The sequence below is a fragment of the Calliopsis andreniformis genome, chromosome 6 (assembly GCF_051401765.1).
Source record: "Calliopsis andreniformis isolate RMS-2024a chromosome 6, iyCalAndr_principal, whole genome shotgun sequence".
Lineage (NCBI taxonomy): Eukaryota > Metazoa > Arthropoda > Insecta > Hymenoptera > Andrenidae > Calliopsis > Calliopsis andreniformis.
The window spans coordinates 615,044-634,369 of NC_135067.1; the positions used below are offsets into that span (position 1 = coordinate 615,044).

At 34.7% G+C, this 19,326-nt stretch overlaps 3 protein-coding genes across 5 annotated transcripts; 1 reads left to right on the plus strand and 2 right to left on the minus strand.

The window, feature by feature from the left end:
* Nucleotides 1-4,855: 4,855 nt before the first annotated feature.
* Nucleotides 4,856-7,832, minus strand: LOC143180502 (tumor protein p63-regulated gene 1-like protein). Of its 2 annotated transcripts, XM_076380263.1 has the most exons (8): nt 7,740-7,832; nt 7,503-7,635; nt 7,142-7,352; nt 6,897-7,073; nt 6,665-6,772; nt 5,846-5,979; nt 5,462-5,778; nt 4,856-5,308 (listed from the first exon to the last, which is right to left on the minus strand). In XM_076380263.1, the coding sequence occupies exons 2-7, from the start codon at nt 7,606-7,608 to the stop codon at nt 5,591-5,593; spliced, it is 924 nt and encodes a 307-aa protein (XP_076236378.1). In that variant the 5' UTR covers nt 7,609-7,635; nt 7,740-7,832; the 3' UTR covers nt 4,856-5,308; nt 5,462-5,590. The 2 variants fall into 2 exon arrangements, with proteins under 2 accessions (XP_076236378.1, XP_076236380.1); XM_076380265.1 differs by lacking the exon at nt 6,665-6,772 and having other exon boundaries at nt 7,503-7,822.
* Nucleotides 7,833-8,251: 419 nt separating this feature from the next.
* On the plus strand, nt 8,252-11,056 carry Scot (Succinyl-CoA:3-ketoacid CoA transferase). 2 transcript variants are annotated; one of them, XM_076380262.1, is made up of 8 exons: nt 8,252-8,576; nt 8,780-9,160; nt 9,223-9,310; nt 9,422-9,648; nt 9,737-9,842; nt 9,913-10,129; nt 10,341-10,552; nt 10,636-11,056. In XM_076380262.1, the coding sequence occupies exons 1-8, from the start codon at nt 8,478-8,480 to the stop codon at nt 10,824-10,826; spliced, it is 1,521 nt and encodes a 506-aa protein (XP_076236377.1). In that variant the 5' UTR covers nt 8,252-8,477; the 3' UTR covers nt 10,827-11,056. The 2 variants fall into 2 exon arrangements, with proteins under 2 accessions (XP_076236377.1, XP_076236376.1); XM_076380261.1 differs by having other exon boundaries at nt 9,223-9,648.
* Nucleotides 11,057-11,136: 80 nt separating this feature from the next.
* LOC143180499 (ATP-binding cassette sub-family G member 5) lies at nt 11,137-15,021 on the minus strand. The gene is made up of 6 exons (XM_076380260.1): nt 14,958-15,021; nt 14,632-14,876; nt 13,249-13,824; nt 12,948-13,170; nt 12,671-12,885; nt 11,137-11,814 (listed from the first exon to the last, which is right to left on the minus strand). The coding sequence occupies exons 2-6, from the start codon at nt 14,825-14,827 to the stop codon at nt 11,147-11,149; spliced, it is 1,878 nt and encodes a 625-aa protein (XP_076236375.1). The 5' UTR covers nt 14,828-14,876; nt 14,958-15,021; the 3' UTR covers nt 11,137-11,146.
* Nucleotides 15,022-19,326: the final 4,305 nt, after the last annotated feature.

The following is a 19,326-nucleotide window of genomic DNA, read 5'->3' on the forward strand; positions in this document are numbered from 1 at the left end:
GAGTGGTGTGATTTTACATGTGCAAGAAGGATCTGATAAAAAGAACATTGATAACGGTATGAAGTGAAATCTACGTGGATTTTTGAATCTGGATAAAGTGTCTTGTTATGCATGTCAGAAAAACTACCCGAAAGTACGTTCCTTGTACAAGGTTCTGGGGTAAATGCCGTGGGGTTCATCACAGTCTTCTTACCAAAAGGCATAGCCTTCCCCACTCCGTGGCCAGATCCTTTAGGAACAATATTCCTATTCTTTAGCAATGCGGTGTCGGCCGCTTGCTTTCTCTAAACACTCGTTCCTCTTCCAAACAGTCACACAACACCCGATAGCTGAGAGGCCCAACATAGCCATCAACCATCGGTCGCCAACGGGACTGTTTAGTCTCATGCACCCTCAATCAGCCACACGTAGGACTAAGACTCTATCATAAATCCCTCAACGACACGTCCTCGTTGGGCTAACTGTCCCAAACTATCTTAAAAATACGTTGACGCTAACATGCAAATGCGATAGTGCAATGCATGTTGCGATGCGTATCGATAAGGACGTTGTTATGGCGGGTACGTGGTTCCGATCCGTTGAGTGAATTGGCTATTTCGTATTTGGTGATAAATAAAAGTTTAGATACTACGAATATAAGATATTTCGTCGGAAGACAATTTTCTCGAAATGTACAAGATAGTTCTGAATTTTTTGTGGCTTTAAGTACTAAATTGGAATACCTTAAAAGTAAGGTAGAGCATGAGATGTTCGTAACTGTTCTCTATAAAAATTGCGGCTATACTGACGTCACTTTGCAACGTAATTGCATAATTCAGCTTCCTATAATTTCTTGTATTAACAAAACAAATTTAACTTTACTAAAATTGCTTAAAGAAGAATTTTTGGATTGGCGTAAATTTGATGGCGAATGTTATAGTTGCAAAGAACCTTAAAGAATTGTAAAAACGGAAATAATTTCATCTAGAGATCTATTGATCGTTCAGATGTTGCTATTCAACAATAAAGATTCTGATATTATCAAACTTAAAAGTTGTACTATAAATGCTGTGCCTACTACCAAAATACGTATAAACGAAAAACCTTATAAAGTTGTAAGTGCTGTGTTTTATCATGGAAACGATGCACGTGAGGGTCATTATACGTGTATGTTAAGAGTCGGGATTTCTACTTGGTTACACGTTGACGATGCTCTTGTAACTGAAGAAAAATAGCCTAGAGGTGCCAAAAACGCTTATATATTTTTCTTGGAGAGTTGTTCGAAGTAGAAGAGTTGCATATTTTAACAACGTTATAATAAATATGGCACTATGAAATTTATCATGAGATAACATATCAGAAATTATTAAATTGAAGTATAATCACATTAAATACCTGTATAAGTAAGTAGTAGCGACAAATTGATATGTACATATATTGGCCACACACATATTAACATGTTCGTGTAGACTAGAAAAAGGGGGTAAACTTCGCAAAAAGTAACTAAATCCCAACAAAAACACTGTCAGTGTAAAAATATGCGGCAAGTATGTACTGTTGTGTGACAACGTGTGACACTAACTTCAAGGCGCGAAGTTCAAATTGAATGTAATAGAGAAGGCGTCAAAAGTGAAGTTGGAATAAGTTTATATGCTTGAAACCAGTTATAAACATTACTCTACAGAATATTTCAGAGTAAAGAATAAATCAATATCTCCTTAGAAACACTTATTTAAACATTCAAATCTCACCTTTTTCCCCTTCTCTAAGGAATTATCTCCAGCGCCAAGATGTAAAAGACTCGAAAGCTAGAAATCGATAAATGCTGACGATAGTTTTAACGAATTGGAGTTTAATAATTATAATATAATTATGTAATTGGTTCCTTGTTACTAAGATACCAAAAATTAACAAACATGTATAAAAATTTAGCGAGAAACCATTTTGGTACGCTCTCTTCGTCCCAGTCCTGTGAACTGATAAGACGTGTTTTCCCTTGGTTCAAATACAACAGTTTAGTTTGAGTTTAAATTTGTTTCATTTCTTTACGAGCAGAGTGCTTTAGCGCTCCACGGGCACGAATCCTTCCCGGGTCCAAATAAAAATCCCTGAAGGGCACGCAACAGTACATCCACAAAATCGTGATTATTTCGACCCCAACAAAAACGTTGCCAACGTATCCTAACAAAAACACTATCAGTATATCCTACCAAAAACATCGTCAGTGTAAAAATGTACACCCAGTACATTTGCAGAAATCGTGATTATTCCGATCTTACAAAGTATTGAAATCAAATAATAAAGCCAAGTACATTAGCTTTTTATAGTTTATGTGAATACTTCAATGTACGCTCTAAAAAATTTGCCACATAAGTATCACTTTAGGAATCATACACAATGGGCGCTCTAAAACATTTGCGAGACAAGCATCGCTTTAGGAATCATGCACAAATTGAAAAATTAAACTTAAAATGTACTTGGCGGGGCCTTTTGCCTCTTTGATTCTACACATTCTACATGTTGAGATAAATTCTAGTATAGCTAAAAGTTATGGCTTTTCTAGTCTAATCCCTCTAGTCTGTCTTAGTTCTTTCTTCGTCTCTAATTCAGGCCTGGTAAAACCATTTCCTTCGTAAGAGGACCCGCCAAGTACATTTTAAGTTTAATTTTTCAATTTCTGTATGACTCTTAAAGCGATGATTGTCTCGCAAATTTTTTAGAGTGCACATTGAACTAATCGCATAAACTATAAAGAGCTGATGTACTTGGTCTTATTTGATTTCGATACTTTGTAAAACCAGAATAACTACGATTTCCGCAACTATACTGAGTGTACATAAATTTTTACACCGACAACGTTTTTGTTCAGATATACCGATAGTGTTTTTATTGGGATATACTGACAATGTTTTTGTTAAGATACATTGGTAATGTTTTTGTTGGGATCGGAATAATCATGATTTTTGTGAATGTACTTGGCGCATATTTTTACACTAACAGTGTTTTTGTTGAGATGATTGTTTATACCATTTTACGGAGTTATTGTTAGCTTTTAATACCTAGAGTTTGGATTACATATGTATAGTTACATTACTATCGCGATAAATGTGAAACAGATGCCTTTTCAAACGCTTGATCTATGTATTCTTAATTTTATGTCTATTTAATTTTGCATAAAAATAAAGTAATACATATTCTGCATAATTTATTTGTTTTAACGAGGCTCCAGAAATTTGAAACATTTTGAGCCTGTTGAAGACTAGGTCCACCATTACTCCCTTTTACAGATCGAAAAAAAGAAATATTTGGGCAAATGAAAAGATTATGCCTGGCACCTGTTGCTTGCCGGTTCTTGATTATTTAGTTTATCTAATACTCGATCAATAAAAGTGAATTTAACTAAAAACAAACACATTAGCTTTGATATTGTAATCGCGACATGAGAATCTATTTGTATCATTTTATAAAGTCTGTTATTGTACATAGTTATTTTCAAACACCAAATTCTAAATTCACATACTTACTTTTCAATAATTTCAATACTTTTCCAATATCATATAAATTCTGTCCTTTTTGTACATTGAAATTTCCTATGTATACAGATAGATCCACAAACTAGTGATAACATACAATTTGTTTTTTAACTTCAACATACTGCAACATCTTACTTTTGATTATTTAGTTTATCTAATACTCGACCAGTAAAAGTAAATTTAACTGAAAAAGAAACACATTATAATGATTGCGACATGAGAATTTACTTATATCATTTTACAAAGTCTGCTGTTATTTTCTAATACTAAATTTAAAATTCACATGCAATTTTATTGCATAAGATTGCATCTTTTTTTAAATTCCAGATATTTGACGAAGCTTCTAATTTGAGTATTAATTGATGCTTACTTTACAAAAATTTCTATTTTGATTATCAATAAACGGACAAACTGATGAGCCAATAAATAATGCCGAACTAAATCAAACTATGAAATAAACTTGACAAATTCGACTAAAAACATATAAAATATTTTATTACTTTCATCTGAAATACAGAGTCAGAAACAGAAAATCTAGATACGTAACCTCTACCTCTATAATCTGTCAAATATTATGCACGGCAAACGAAAGTCACACAACGTTTAGAAGAATTACAGCAATTTCAGGAGAAACCGATAATCTATATGCGAATAGTAAAAATAGCATTAGTAGTTTATAAACATTTTTATTTACGCAAGTCCAATAAAATTGAATTTATTGAGAAGAAGTTTCGTGATATAATTCATATTTGGCGCGAATCTCTGCCGAGACTTCTATGTTACCAATCACTTCAATTGAACAATGTCGCCACACTCTTCAATTGATTTAGAAGTACAAAAATTACATTCGGCATCTTCCTCATTCGCGCAAATTTACATAAATCTATTTTACTCCTTCTAACACAGCTACCATGTAGTCTTTACAGCATCTTACTAGATTTTTAACAGACGTCTGTCGGCACACGGACCGTTTAATATGCTATTTTTTCGATAATACTTGTACTAATTTCATTAATATTTGCATTAATACGTAGGTGAAGGTTCATAGAGTTATAATTAATCAATTTCCATGAAAAAAACATCTTTTAAAATACTTTTAAAAAGCTCAAAGTTTCAACATTCTCGTCTTTGTCGGGTGTGTATTTGTGTATAGATAGTCGGAGAAAGCCTTTTGTCAGTTCATCCCCACCACTTGTGGTGCGAATGTATTTGGCGCAAGTTTCTACCAAGGCTGTCACTAGTTTACATATTAATTTACCTACCTCTCATTTAAAACATTCTATTATGTACCTATTGCATTTAATAAAATATAAATTATTTCATTTATGATTGTAGATTAAAAATATGATGTATAAGTACTGATTTATTTCAATAATGGTTAATCGGTGAATGATTACAATTACCATGATTACTTCAATAATCAATCATAGAGGTAATCATGACAATGACATAATGAGATACAGCTGAACTCTGGTCGTGAATTCTGGTTAAGCGAATTTCTATCCTTGAAGAATGTCAGCTGACCAAATCAATTTGATGCTGGTTGAGAGGAAACTCCTGACCTCACCGTTTCTTCTTCTTATGAAAAACGGTCTAGACCGGAGTTCTGACCGGATATAACCGCTCTCAAATTCCGGTTAACTAAAAATTCTGACCATTTCTTTTGGTCAGGACATACGGTTGAGACAAAACCCGTAACTGCTCAAACCTCTCAATAACCCCGAGAGCGACCCGTCGTGTCATTTTGGTCGGCTCATTGACCTGACCGTGACTGTTAATCTTCCGGTCTCGATTTTCTGGTTAAAACACATTTAATGTACTTTAATATAATATACTTTAATATCTATTTAAGTTACCTATATTACTTAATAAGTTAACATATAAATTAAATGTAATTTAATTTTAAACAGTTAGTGTTACATAATTTACTATATCCAAATTACACTTACATGTCTGGATATTTAAATATCTCTTTATTAATAGAGTAAAATGAATAAGTACACAGAGCTATAAGATTTAAAATATCATTTTCTTTAGAAAACCAAAGAAAAAGTCCAGTTCTTTCATAAATTTAATGTTTAGAAGCTAACTTTACCCCTTATCTTGAAGAAACCTAATCCATTTCTATTATGTACTAAAGCACCCAACCCAAAATAATTTTCTATAATGATTGATCCAGTTTTAATACTACATTCTGAAGGTAATACGCTTATAATTGTTGAATGCAAACTCTCAACATCGTATGTTGCTTTGTCAGCTTCTGATCCTAGAATTGGATAAATAATATGTTTTTAATATATACAATTACAAACCAAGATAAGAAATAAATTTACCTTTGTACCAAAATAATGGATGACTAGCATAAGTAAGCCATGGTATATCTTTCGCAAATGGATTCCATTTTTTGCTCAACGGCAATGGATTACCCTTATTCCACATAAGTCTTATTCCAGACATACATCTTTTCCTGCCAAAGTAACTCTAGTTTAGTAGAGGAAAAGAACAAATTAACAGTTTTATAGAGAGTATGTTACAGTGGTGCTGGTGTATCGGTCGGAAATTCTCCCGGGTTTACGGTCCATTTCTATCTCCAGTTCCAATTCTTGAAACTGGTACTCCCGAGTGACACATGACAAACCAAGTAGCTCATAACAAGCCTCAATGACCTTGCTATCCCCTATTAAGTATCTGTGTCTCATTTGCACTCAGTATTTCTCATTCTACCTTCACACCCGCCTCAATGAATGCAGGCTCAAAAAAGAAACAAAACATTCAAGTATTCCTAGAACTAGAACCACCCTTAATAATGGTCCAGATATGGTCCTGACCTACGGACCGTTAATCCGGCACCACTGTATTTGGTAATGGTCTAAGGTAGATATACATTTGTTTAAAAAAAATACAGTAATAACATGCAACTTGACTACATTGTAATTAACATAAGTTTTTAATTTTTTAAAGTTTTTTTAAAACCAGTCAGTTTAAAGGTTTTTAACTTGAACAAATAAATATGTATGCATTCCATAAAAGAAAAGTAAATTTTGAAATAACCATGTAATGTTAATATTTCTAAATTAACACAACTAAAATTATGAAAAGCAACTATTTATTAGGCTAAGATCCTAACTTTACTCAAAAGCAGCTAATTGTACCTAAGTTCAAATTGTGCAAAACCTGTGCAAGAGGTAATAGCAGACCATTCTTGACGAATTGCACAATGAATTATAGATGACATACCCTGTGCCAATCCATTTAATCGTCTAAAAATTATTAAACATATTCCATTCAATGAAAAGATATAGTTTGATTCTTTATTTAAACAATGACATGATTACCTATAATTTAATTATGATAAACTTTTGTAAACTAAATAATAATACTTACAGTGCTAAAGAAGACGAAGGATAAATTAGTTCACCCGAAACTAATGTATCAATTTGTAATAAGGGTATTCTATTATATTCAAGTATTTTTAATGAAATAAAATCATACTTTATTGAATAAATAGCTTTTTTTGTAAGTATCACAAGCCTCTCTTTCTCAATGTCCCAAATACTTATTCTATAAATATCATTTTTAAACATTAATCATAATATGTAACAATATATGGCTTAACAATGACTGCTTACTCAGTTAAAAGCCAATTGCCAACTATATCCTCCTCATTTATTAAACTTTCTTGGCAATCTTGCAGTGCTCTTTCTACAACTTCAGTTCTATCCGAAAAGAAGGAATGGATGTCTATATGCTTAAACGGAATACTAGATAAAGTTTTAGATGATGAAATTTCATTCCATGAATTATTTTGGTTTTCCCCATTTCTCCTCACAGCATCAACTCCTTATAAATATTAGAAACATTTGTACGATACATCAAATACTAATTGTAAAAAGAATCCAAGAGAGTACAAATATAACTATGTATAAAGGATAAAATAAAGTATTCATGTAAAAGGTGTTATGGACTAAATAAATTGTCAGTATACTCTACCGTCGGATACAAAATTATATTCATTTCCATCGAGATCTTTTGTAATTTCCAGCGTTGTTCTTTCAAAAGTTCCCGGTAGACCCTCATCAAAATATGTTTCGTCCATTATTCAAAGTTAGTACTTCTTCGTACACTTTATAAATTAAATTAATCGTTATTGATCACGATATTGTCACGTTAAAATGATAAGTAGTTACGAAGTCACTGTGTTAGAACGAACAATTGCCTTAGACTCACTGGCTTTTGTCGTTACGATTATTAACGTGTACTCGAAGTATTCAAGTCAGTAATTTGACATTTTAAGTAATCATGAAAAGCGCCATGTTTTTGAGATCTAAATTTGTCACTGATAAAGTTATCAATATAGATAACGAACGAGTTTTGCTTCCCTGATCTTAGAGAAGTATATAACGGCAGAAATACCATTTAGGAAACATTTTTGTTTCCATCAACGGGCGATAGTAATAATAGATTTTATATGTTAGCCAAAGATAAGAAATTGAAACAATTATGGTCAATAACTAAGATATAACCAAAACGTTAAAACATGACATTCGAAGATATATCGTCGTTTCATCTTTTCGATGCTTTAGGATACGCTGGAAGCTGAAACCAGCTGGAACCATATATGATAAGACTCATATTGTAAACGTCTGTGGTTACAAAATGGTCTAAGGTCACAAGCCTACCATTCAATTTTTTAATTTTAATCTTATTGAAAAATGCGGCAAAATTTGAAATTTTCATGAATCAAACTTAATTATTATTTGAATTCGTGACATTATTGACATACTCCTGTCGTATTGATAAGTTTTAATCGTTCTATATTTTGGAACCAATAAGATACGACTAACTATCTGTGTAAAAATCAAAAGCATGGACCTGTTATCTCCATTTTATTTATTAGTATTGTTGAAGAGAACATTCGAAGCAGTTTAACCTGGACAGCTGTTTAATTTAGTGAACAATTTTTTTATGGATATCATGGCGTTTGCCATAAACAGAGCTAGCTGTATTTTCTTCCGTGCGATCACACTTTCAAAGAGTGGTTATAAAAATTGGAAAACAAGTAGGGTATGTAATGTATATGATTCGATAAAATGCCAACTAACCAGTGTTAGTCTCGACAAATTAGTTAAGTGTGCATAACGTGATGTATTTTTGTCAATACATAACTTTTCAACGTTAAATTGTGTCGTTTATTTATAAATAGTTTATGATAATAATTTTTATTTGACTTTATATACATAATATAAATGAAATCAAATTTTTAATAGGTATGCACAGTTAATTTTTCTATTAAATCTAATATCCCAGAGGAAGAAGAGGAGGTTGAAAAGTTAACATCACCAGTTGGAGATGGGAAAGTATTTAATTCTATACATGAAGTCGTATCAGATATACCAGATGGTGCTAAGCTATTGGTTGGTGGATTTGGACTTTGTGGGATTCCTGAAAACTTAATTGCAGCTGTACTTAAAAAAGGTTCAAAAGACTTAACTGTTGTCTCAAATAATGCAGGTGTGGAAGATTTTGGATTAGGTATACTTTTAAAGGAGCACAGGATTAAAAGAATGATCGCTTCATATGTTGGTGAAAATCCTGAGTTTGAAAGACAATATCTTACTGGTCGATTAGAAGTAGAATTAACACCACAGGTAATTACAGATTAAAATTATGAAGCATAAATAGTATTATAACTGTATTTAAAATCTGACAGGGGACTTTAGCGGAACGCATTCGTGCAGGTGGAGCTGGTATACCAGCTTTCTATACTCCTACTGCATATGGTACTTTAATTCAAGAAGGTAACATTATTGTGAAATATAACAAAAATGGAACTGCAGAAATTTCGGGAGAACCAAGAACCGTGTCACAATTTGATGGTAGAAATTATGTTATGGAAACTGCAATCACAGGAGACTTTGCGCTTGTGAAAGCATGGAAAGCAGACAAAGCTGGAAACTTAATTTTTAGGAAGTCAGCCAGAAATTTTAATCCAGTAATGTGTAAAGCAGCTAAAATAGCTATTGCTGAGGTGGAAGAGATTGTAGAAATTGGTGATCTAGATCCTGACCATGTTCATCTACCTGGTATCTTTGTGGATAGAATCATCAAAGGACCATCATATGTAAAACGGATCGAGGTTTGTAAATTTGTAATTTATAAAGAACTGTGTTTTAGAAAACAATGTTTTATAAAATTCTTTGCTTCTTTTATTTTACATTAATTAGAAACGATATACGAAAAGTATGAAACCTAAGAAAGTAACACCAGCAGGTAAAATAAGAGAAAGAATTATTAAACGTGCTGCTCTTGAATTTAAAGATGGAATGTATGGTAAGAGCTAAAGAACTAGTAAATATATTCAAACATTGCATCCAGATTTCAATAGATAATTTTATTGCAGCCAATTTGGGAATTGGTATACCAATGCTTGCATGCAAATACATTCCTAAAAATGTAAAAGTAACACTACAATCTGAGAATGGTATTCTTGGTCTTGGTCCTTACCCAGAAGAGTACGAGGTTGACCCAGATCTGATTAATGCTGGGAAGGAATCAGTTACAGTACTACCAGGAGCATCCTTTTTCAGTAGTGATGAAAGTTTTGCTATGATTAGAGGGTAAATGTTAACACTCAAAAGACGGCTTAGGAAATTTCTCGTGTTTCAAAGTTCAGATGCAGAAATCGATCGTGAAATTTTTTGTTTTTATTTCTTTTTTAAAAATTTAAATTATTTATCCATCTCAAAGTAAAGCTATGGGAAATAATATACAATCATTTAAATGTTAATGAAAATGAAATAAATTGATATAAAATTTTAATTCTTTTAGAGGTCATATTAATTTGACAATGCTTGGAGGTATGCAAGTGTCAGAAAAGGGAGATTTGGCCAATTGGATGATCCCGGGACAGTTAGTAAAAGGAATGGGAGGTGCAATGGATTTAGTTTCTGCAGCGAGTACAAAAGTGGTTGTTACTATGGAACATAAAGCTCGCGATGGAAGTCCAAAGATCTTAAAAAATTGCACAATGCCCATAACAGGTAATGTGAATAAAATTTCAGATAATACATAGTTTAATTTGTAAAGTGGAAAAATTAATTTTTCTATTTATACTATACAACAGGTCAACAATGTGTAGACTTAATAATAACAGAAATGGCAGTGTTTGAAGTAACTAATGGAGAAGGATTAAAACTCGTCGAAATCGCACCTAATGTTGACATAAGTGAAGTTGTCAGTTCAACTGGTTGTGAATTTTCAGTAGCTGATGATCTTAAAGAAATGGGACAGGTGGATGTGGATGAATGCGAATAAGATACTATTAATTGAAATTACATTTAAATTGAATGCTACACATTATGCAATCGCTATTTTGCATAATACGTGCTTTTAAATTGTACAATTTTATAATTATATTTTCGTATTATGATTTTTAAGCTTCTTATAAGTTGTTTGTAAGAGCATAATACGATGGCTAGGTCTTAACTAAGAGAATAATATAATTTTGTAATATACATATTGAAATAAAACAGAGGAATAATGAATTTTTAAATAAACTAAACATTCCTTATATCTTTACGATAACTACAGTCGTTTGCAGTTATAATTTATCCATAATGCTTATAATAAACCGATTATTCTCTAAACTTAGCTTTTACTCTTGCAGGAAGTGGTAGCAAGTAAAGCACACTGTTTAGTATACTTAAGCCTACGGCAAATGCTAACGAGATTAACAAATTTAAATCAACGTTTAAAACTTCTGAAATATTTTCACCTTCGCGAGTGAAACGTTCTATCAAGTACGTCCTTCCGTCAGGGTATCTGCACAGCTCTGGTATTCCAGGACAGGCGAAACTTTCGTTGTAATGTAAATTTAAGAAGATTGGTACGTCGATGGCCAGTTGATTCAAGGCTAATGAGGCATATCTCGCGGGTAATGCAGTCGAAATAGCCGCAAGCCAATACGATAGACCTTTCAAGCTTCTAATAGCTCCTGATGCAATAACAAGAGACACTAGAGTCATGTACAACACCGTTATCGCGCCTGCTACTGGTCGTCCAATCACCATTAACACAGCCACAGTCACTTGCTCGGCTGCAACATAACTAGCCCATAGAACACCCGAAGCATACGCCCAAGACGATAAGTCTAACTCTAAAATAGGCGTTAGAATTCCAATCGTAATCATGGTGGAGATGAAACTCAATGGAAAACTTAACAGCGCGTATGCAGTCAGGAACATCGCGCCACCATAAAGACCCTCTCGTTTCTCTTGATAATATCTGGCGCGATAGCCTGGAACTAGGTAATCAACTGTACTGTAGTCTGTTTCTATGTATCTATTATTTAATGGTGCGAATAGGTAATAAGAATTAGAATTTAGAATCATAAAATGAAAACATCAATATTAACATGTTGATTGTCATGTCAGTTATATACATATGACTGGCACAGCTATATTTCTGATGAGCCGCATCGGTCACATCTGTCTGACACTCATAATTTCGGTAAAACGATAATCAATTTTGTACGCCAATCTCATATTACTATTAAAAAGAATGACCTCCTTCGAATATATTCTTCTACTACTCCCCAATGTATCTGCACAATTACAAAATCTTCCGACTATTAATTTACCGTATAAACATGTTAACTTTAAAACATTATTACTGCCATCTCTTACAATATTGAAACGTATACTTGTTACAACTTGTATGTTGAAAATTTCTTCCTGGTGTGGAAAAAAGAAGAAAGTAACTGTAGATACAAGTATTTTCACTCTGGAAACCAAAAAGTAGTAGAAAATAAAATTGTCTAACACTCTTACTGAGATTCTCTACGAATTCGCCAAGTTAAAAGAAAACTTGGAATTTTTGAGTTACGGAAGTTACTTTACGAATCATGTTATCTATATATGTGTGCTATAAGAAATGTTCTATTTCAGAGAATGTAAATAACCGCGTATCATAAAACTGCAAGAAATATATATATTTTAACTTAATTTGTCAGATTACCAGCCCTTTTGATCTCAGGTAATTAAAGACTGAAAACCGAATCTAAAACTAATAATTTTTTTCAACACCACTTATTTCTTAAAGTTTGTCATACACCTATTTGGAGCGAAAGACAAGAGCGATCGATTTATATTAATACTTACACAGAAGAGCTGTTGTTGCTATACCGGCAACGTAAAACAACGTCAGTACATTGAAGACTAAACCACCGGTTTGTAGAAATATCCTAGATTGCACAGGAGTTGAGTGAGAATAAAGAATGGTCATGAGAGCAACAGAGAATGGTAGTAATAAAAGACGTGTAGCAAAATGTCCTAAGCCGCACTTGTTGAAGGCGAAAGTTGCTGCCATACCTCTCCTAAAATGTATAAGCTGTAAAATCTGATAAAACTTATGGAAGCGCTTTGTTTATTTACTCACAAATAGAGAGCAAGAAGGGTAGAAAAGCATCCAGGCTTGATACCACGACCTAAACCTTTATGCATGATGCCCAAAGGTGTGTCTTTTACGTTTGGTGGTATCTGTGGAGCTTCTTTCATATAAATGACACCTTCGGCTTTGAATTTCTCGACCAGTACTGATATTTGCTGATTAGATTCTAGGAATCGATCTCTGGATCTACGATCGACCGTTGACAGGCACACTGAAGCGATCGTTTACTTTTAGTTACATTTATCGCCATTCTAGCTATTTTGAAGAGATACTATTATGAGATACTTACGATAGTACATTAATGGATTTTCAAGTTCAGGACAAGGGAATCCTATGTAAGTGAAGTAATCTAGCATACTTCTAGTTGGTCCAGAATAGACCACCGTCCCTAGACACAGAAGAGTTACGCGACTCACGAATGGCAGTACATCCGATCTTGGAGTCTCCATCGTGAGAACGACGATGGATCCTCTCCTAGTCGCGTAAGACCAAAGCATGGAGACGATTAGATACGTGTTGAGAGGATCAGTATCCCAAGTTGGCTCGTCCAAAAGGAGTAACGTAGGATCTTTTGCCAGCTGAACTCCCAACATCAATCTCCTATATTCTGGTTTTGTCAGATCATTTACTGACCTGTTGGCAACCTGGGACAATGCCAGGTCGGCCAGCGTTTGACGAACTCTGCTCTCTCTATTGTTCAGGTTGGCAAGCCATGTCGCGTATGTCAGAGTTTGACGGACAGTTAAACTCGGTAGCAAGTGGCACCTGTGAGCTACATAGCCACCATGACGTTTGAATAACTCTGGGGTCAGTAGATTAGTATTTAACATAATTCTGCCTCTCGTTTCTCCCTCTGCTCTTCCGGCTAAAGAACACAATAAGCCTTTGAGTAATTCATAATGAGTTCAAAAAGTATTTATACATTCGGGTCCCGTATAATAATGTTAAATAAAGAATTAATACATGGGTGGGGGACTGCTTCATTTAACAAATGTTTACATTTAAAGATGATGTTTCTATTTGAAATATTCAGTACTGTATAAGACAATAGTGCATTTTATATGCAGTTTCTATGTAGTAAGTTTTGTATATTAAAAAACTGTATATTGTAAAAGAAGCTAACTAAATCATTTTAATATTTCAACTTTATCCATCAATATCGGGTAACACCATTGGTTCTTAATTCATAAAAAATAATTTATATTTTGCTGGAACATATAACAGAACTACTAACGTAATACATACTGATCGTCTGCAAAAGAATGTTCAACTGACTATTATGCATAACGGTGGGCACATCATAATATGCGGGTGCATGTCATGTAGTGTATAATGGTGTTTACTGATAAAACGACGAATGAAAAACAATTTTGCAGTATTGCTTATTTATTGTAACAATGGCACAACTCAAAAATCATAGTTTTTCAAGAAATAAGGCAACAACTTCATTTCACATAATATCCGTTTTTTATTTTACCAATAACTCAAAAACAGTTACTTTTTTAGTTATGTTATTATTGGAGCAAATAAGTGATATATAATAGCTTATTAAAGGAAACAATGTACTAATATTCTATTTTGAATATGTTATTATACGAAAGCTAAGCGTGCGAGTATTTCTTTGACGCACTGTATGTTACTAACAACACCTGTACTTGAGATGCTCTCTTACCAATAACATCGAGCAGGGCCCTTTTTCCGGATCCCTTCGAACCCAAAATTGCCAACACTTCTCCACCATGAACTCGGGCAGACACATCTCTCAATACCGTAGTCGGTTCTGACTTGCTTAAGCAATTTCCCTCGATTACCACTGATGTGGAGTAAAACACGTTTGATATATCCAAAGTACAGTCTGACGGTATCATTTTAGAACTGCGCTGGATATCTGACCTGTCTGAATTACATAGCCCTTGGCTGTTCTCAAAAACAGATCAAATCTGTTAGGACACTCTTCACCAGCTACAGAAGAATCTTCAAAGAAGATTAGCTATAGACCTTAACAACTCTCGCGAAGAATCAAAGAAGATTGACTTTCGAAAACAAAGAAACACCTTTTTACGCAAACTGCTAGTCACTGAGACTGTTCTTTAAAATTGCATCTCGAATATTAAAAATACAAGAGTACAAACTGCAAGAACAGCGAGTACAGTAATCTACGAGCTGGCACGGTGGCTACAGCAGTGGTTGGCCGAACACCGCATGTAAAAGGCAGGCATTGTAACGATACCTGGTTGGGAGTTGGCTTCACGAGGTGAATGTCTTCTCTCAGAAAAGATTGGTGGGAGGTTGAAGGTACCATCAGCAGTGGCGCAAGGTTGTAGTTATAAAACCGAGATCCCCCTGACGTTCTTCCAAAGTCTTGCCACGAAAATGATTATCACTTTAAAGGATACCGTTTTATGTTTATTTAACCACAGATCATCGAGAAGACAAAGACAATTAAAGTCTCATCGATCAGAGTGGAAGCAAATGAAATACTCAATCTTTAATTATACTGTCAATGAATTATGATGCACAGGAAGGACGAAAACTGAAAAACCCACTAAGATCAGGGATCCCAACAGGAAAGAAGAAACCGGTATGAAGATTTTCTGTTCATCACCTATAGGAATAGAACTCAGGAGTAATCGTGAGCACAAAGGTGGGGCACACCTTCTCGGCAGCTGCGTCACTGCGAACTTGAAAGACAGAAAGGGGAGAGCCGGGAAGGGGATTCAGAGTCTCGGAAGGCACGTCTGTTAGAAGGCAAGCGTTTAGAAAAGGTTCCTTGCGAACTGGCGGTTCGACATACTGATGCCATTGCGGTTCCGCGATCGCGGCTCGAGTAATGCATTTGCAAGAGGCCAGCCGATTCCTATGTTGATACGTCGTGTTCGCGGCTTTGTTTCCATTAACTGAACTAGGATACTGCTCAAGAAGAAGGAGCAGAGAAAGAGGACGGAATGGAGGAACAGCATCACCTTGACTCGACAAGGCTTGGTTGAAAACTCATCTTGAGTACTGGCGGTGAGTCATTGTCATAAAGATCCTCCGCGAGTTTGTCCCTGGCACGCGCGTTGGCTTCCCGTACGCGCATGCAAACGCACGTGAGAATTTATTTTTAAAGCGGACTTACACCTTTCTGTATTTTCTCTTGTAAGAGATGTCAACGACGATGAATCCCCTTTTTTCTCGATAACGAAGTGCGAGTCTTAGCCGTTGAATCTTTCAACGGACAACCTTTGCTTACGTCTTACGAGATCGAATTTTTACAATATCTTCTGCAGCCAGATTCCCGCTCGAAATGAAGGAGAAAATGCGGAAAGAACAGTTGAAATGCGGCATGTATGAATTTAATTTTGCGACTGGTCATAGTTCAACGACTGCGAACCTGATTTTGCATAATGAGAAAGGTTTACCAGTAGCACGGTGAAAGCAACAGGTGATTACAAGTTTCAAGGTGTTTCTTTTTTTTCGATGGTCGCACGGTATTTGTTAGTTCACCAACTTCACCGGGAAATTTTGTCGTTTTGGGTACGTTTTTCCATGAGCTACATATTTCCACAAACTTGCTTCGTACTCACGCCAAGGATAGACCTAAGAGTCAGAGTCTTTTATTTCTCTCTGACTATTATAATATAATAAGAAAAGTATTGCTATCGGTCAAATTTTAATCCATCGCCTCCACTTAAAAAATTTGTTTCTTGATATTTCGAGGTCTCCTGAATGCAAGAATACTAAAAGTCTGATGACTAGATGTTATATGTACCTACGGATTTGAGCTTATATCTATGTCTATTTTGCTTTATATCTCTGAAACTTCAAATAATTTGGTCAAGAGGGACAGAAATGCGGGAGTATGACATACTATATCTTAAAGGGAGTTGAAGCTACAGAAAATTGTATTCTATCGAGATTTTAGCTCATTATGAAAAAATACTATTAATAAACAAGATACTAATAAATATTCAAAAATTTGGTCGAGAAAGGATGATGCAAGCACATGGCGTACCATATCTGAAAGAGGGTTGAAGTTACAAAAAATTTTATGTATCTTTACAAGTTTATAATTCGTGGCAAAAAGTTTTTACTCATATACCTACTTTCCCTAACACCAAGAATACACAATATTGAGTTCTCATAAAAAAAAACTACTTGTTCGATGTCGGACAAGTATGATTAAAGTCTACGATTAAGGTATACAATAATGAGGTCCTTAACCCATTCTCGCAGAATAATGTATTAGATTTTATGTGCATGACTGACGCCAAAATACGCATCTACGAGTCAGTAAGTCAGAGTTAATTTAAAAATGTTGTCAATTTGGTAAATATTAATGTATAATAATTTTCAATTTTTTCTTCAATCTTGTATCTCCCAATCTATGTATATGAACCGTTGCTGCCACGTAGTTTTTTGATACCAAGTGTATGAGTCGATCGCTGCCGCGTATCTTTTTTCCGAAAACCAGGCATTCCAACCTTATCCAATATTTAGTTTATTAATATCTCAACAGGTTTGCAATATTCTCCAAATTTAAAGGCACTTTTTTTATTTGAACCGAATATGTATAAGCTTCCGAATGAGATCAATTTCGATCAAATTGGTCCATGTATAACGGAGATATCGTAATGTTGCTCCATAGATCACATGAAAATTTCAATATACAATAGCGTAACGCACAATTGCATCCACTCAGGACTCGCTGAGTGCAGATACATGTTACACGGACACTAATTTCGTATTCAGTTTTTTGACCTCTAAAATAAAAAAGATAGTAACTAATTATACATTTTTTATTATATCTTGATGCAAGTGCTACCAATCGATTCCTTATGTTTTTCTGAAAAAAATAATACCAAAATTTGTATTAAACAGCTTCGAAAATTCTTACACATGGATTGCTCGTACCCTCCCGACAACTCTAATACCAGACATGATTGCACTGGCTCAGTGTCAGTTACGCGATCAGAACTGCCCTAATGCAGTTTGGTGCAGTTTGGCGTTACAAACGGTGCCACGTATTAGAAATCCGAAATTTTTACTAAACAGTTTTGAAAATTCCTACAAATGCAGTGCTCGTACTTTCTCGACAATTCTGACATCAGACACGACTGTCCTCATGTTAGTTATGCGATCGGAACTATCCTGGTGCAGATCGGTGTAGTTTGGTGTTACAGACGGTACAAACTACTCACACTCTACTATTTCTATTCAGTTTGGATATTCTAAGTGTAAGCGTTGATATTAATGCTACAGTATGCTAGAATATGTTACAATTTCTTTGATAATTTAGAATATTAATTTCTACGTGTTGCATAAAAATCTGAACAGGAATAGCGGGCAACAAAGGAGAACGGAATACAAATGTGAAATTCATTTTCTTTATTTTACATAAGGAATATTACACACAGTTTAGTATTTAGAAATGCATACATGTTTAATATCATTTTCAAATCTTTTAATACATGGTACCATTTGTAACGTCAGACTGCACAAAACTACACCAGGGCAGTTCCGATCGCGTAACTGACACCGAGTCAGTGCAATCGTGTCTGGTATTAGAATAGCCGGGAGGACACGACCAATGCATTTGTAAGAATTTTCAAAGCTGTTTAATACAAATTTTGAGTTTTTAATACGCGGTACAATACTTCCGGTATATAGATTCGCTACCCGGGACAGGTCTCGAACGTTTATCCCTGGTGGGCTGCTAAGTTCGCACCTCATTCGGCTTCGAGTGGATTGTTTGTTTAGACGATAACCGCAGCCCGCAGCGGCGGTACTCGATGATCGAAGAAAAAAATAGCTTTGAAAAATGATAAGAGTGAGTGAGATAGAGTAAATGGTAGTCGAAGGAAAGGACAATGCATCGAAAGGAGAGAAAACGAGTGAGAAAGAGTGAATCGATACTAAATGCACGTGATCCATGGCTCGAGCAACGAGCTTATGCCATGAAAAAGAGTGAGAGGGATTGGTACTGTATGCATTTAGCATCGGTTTATTTGTACCTCTTACTCCCTCTTACTATTTCTCATGGTGTAAGCTCGTTGCTCGGACTTGAAAACATGTGCATTTAGTATCGTTTCATTCCTACCTGCTTACTCCATCTCTATTTCTCACTCTTTCTCATGACATAGGCTCGTTGCTCGGATCACGGACCGCGAGCATTTAGCATTGGCTTATTCTTTCTTTCTCGTTTTCTCCCTCTTTCTCATAAAGTAAGCTCGTTGATTGGGCCTTGGGCCGCATGCATTTAATATCGGTTTATTTTTTGTTTCTCATTCGCCCTCAATATTTTTCATGGTGTACGCTCGTTGTTGGGGATTGGGACTGCGTGTGTTTAACATCGGTTAATTCCGAATTTTTTAATATGTACGTACAT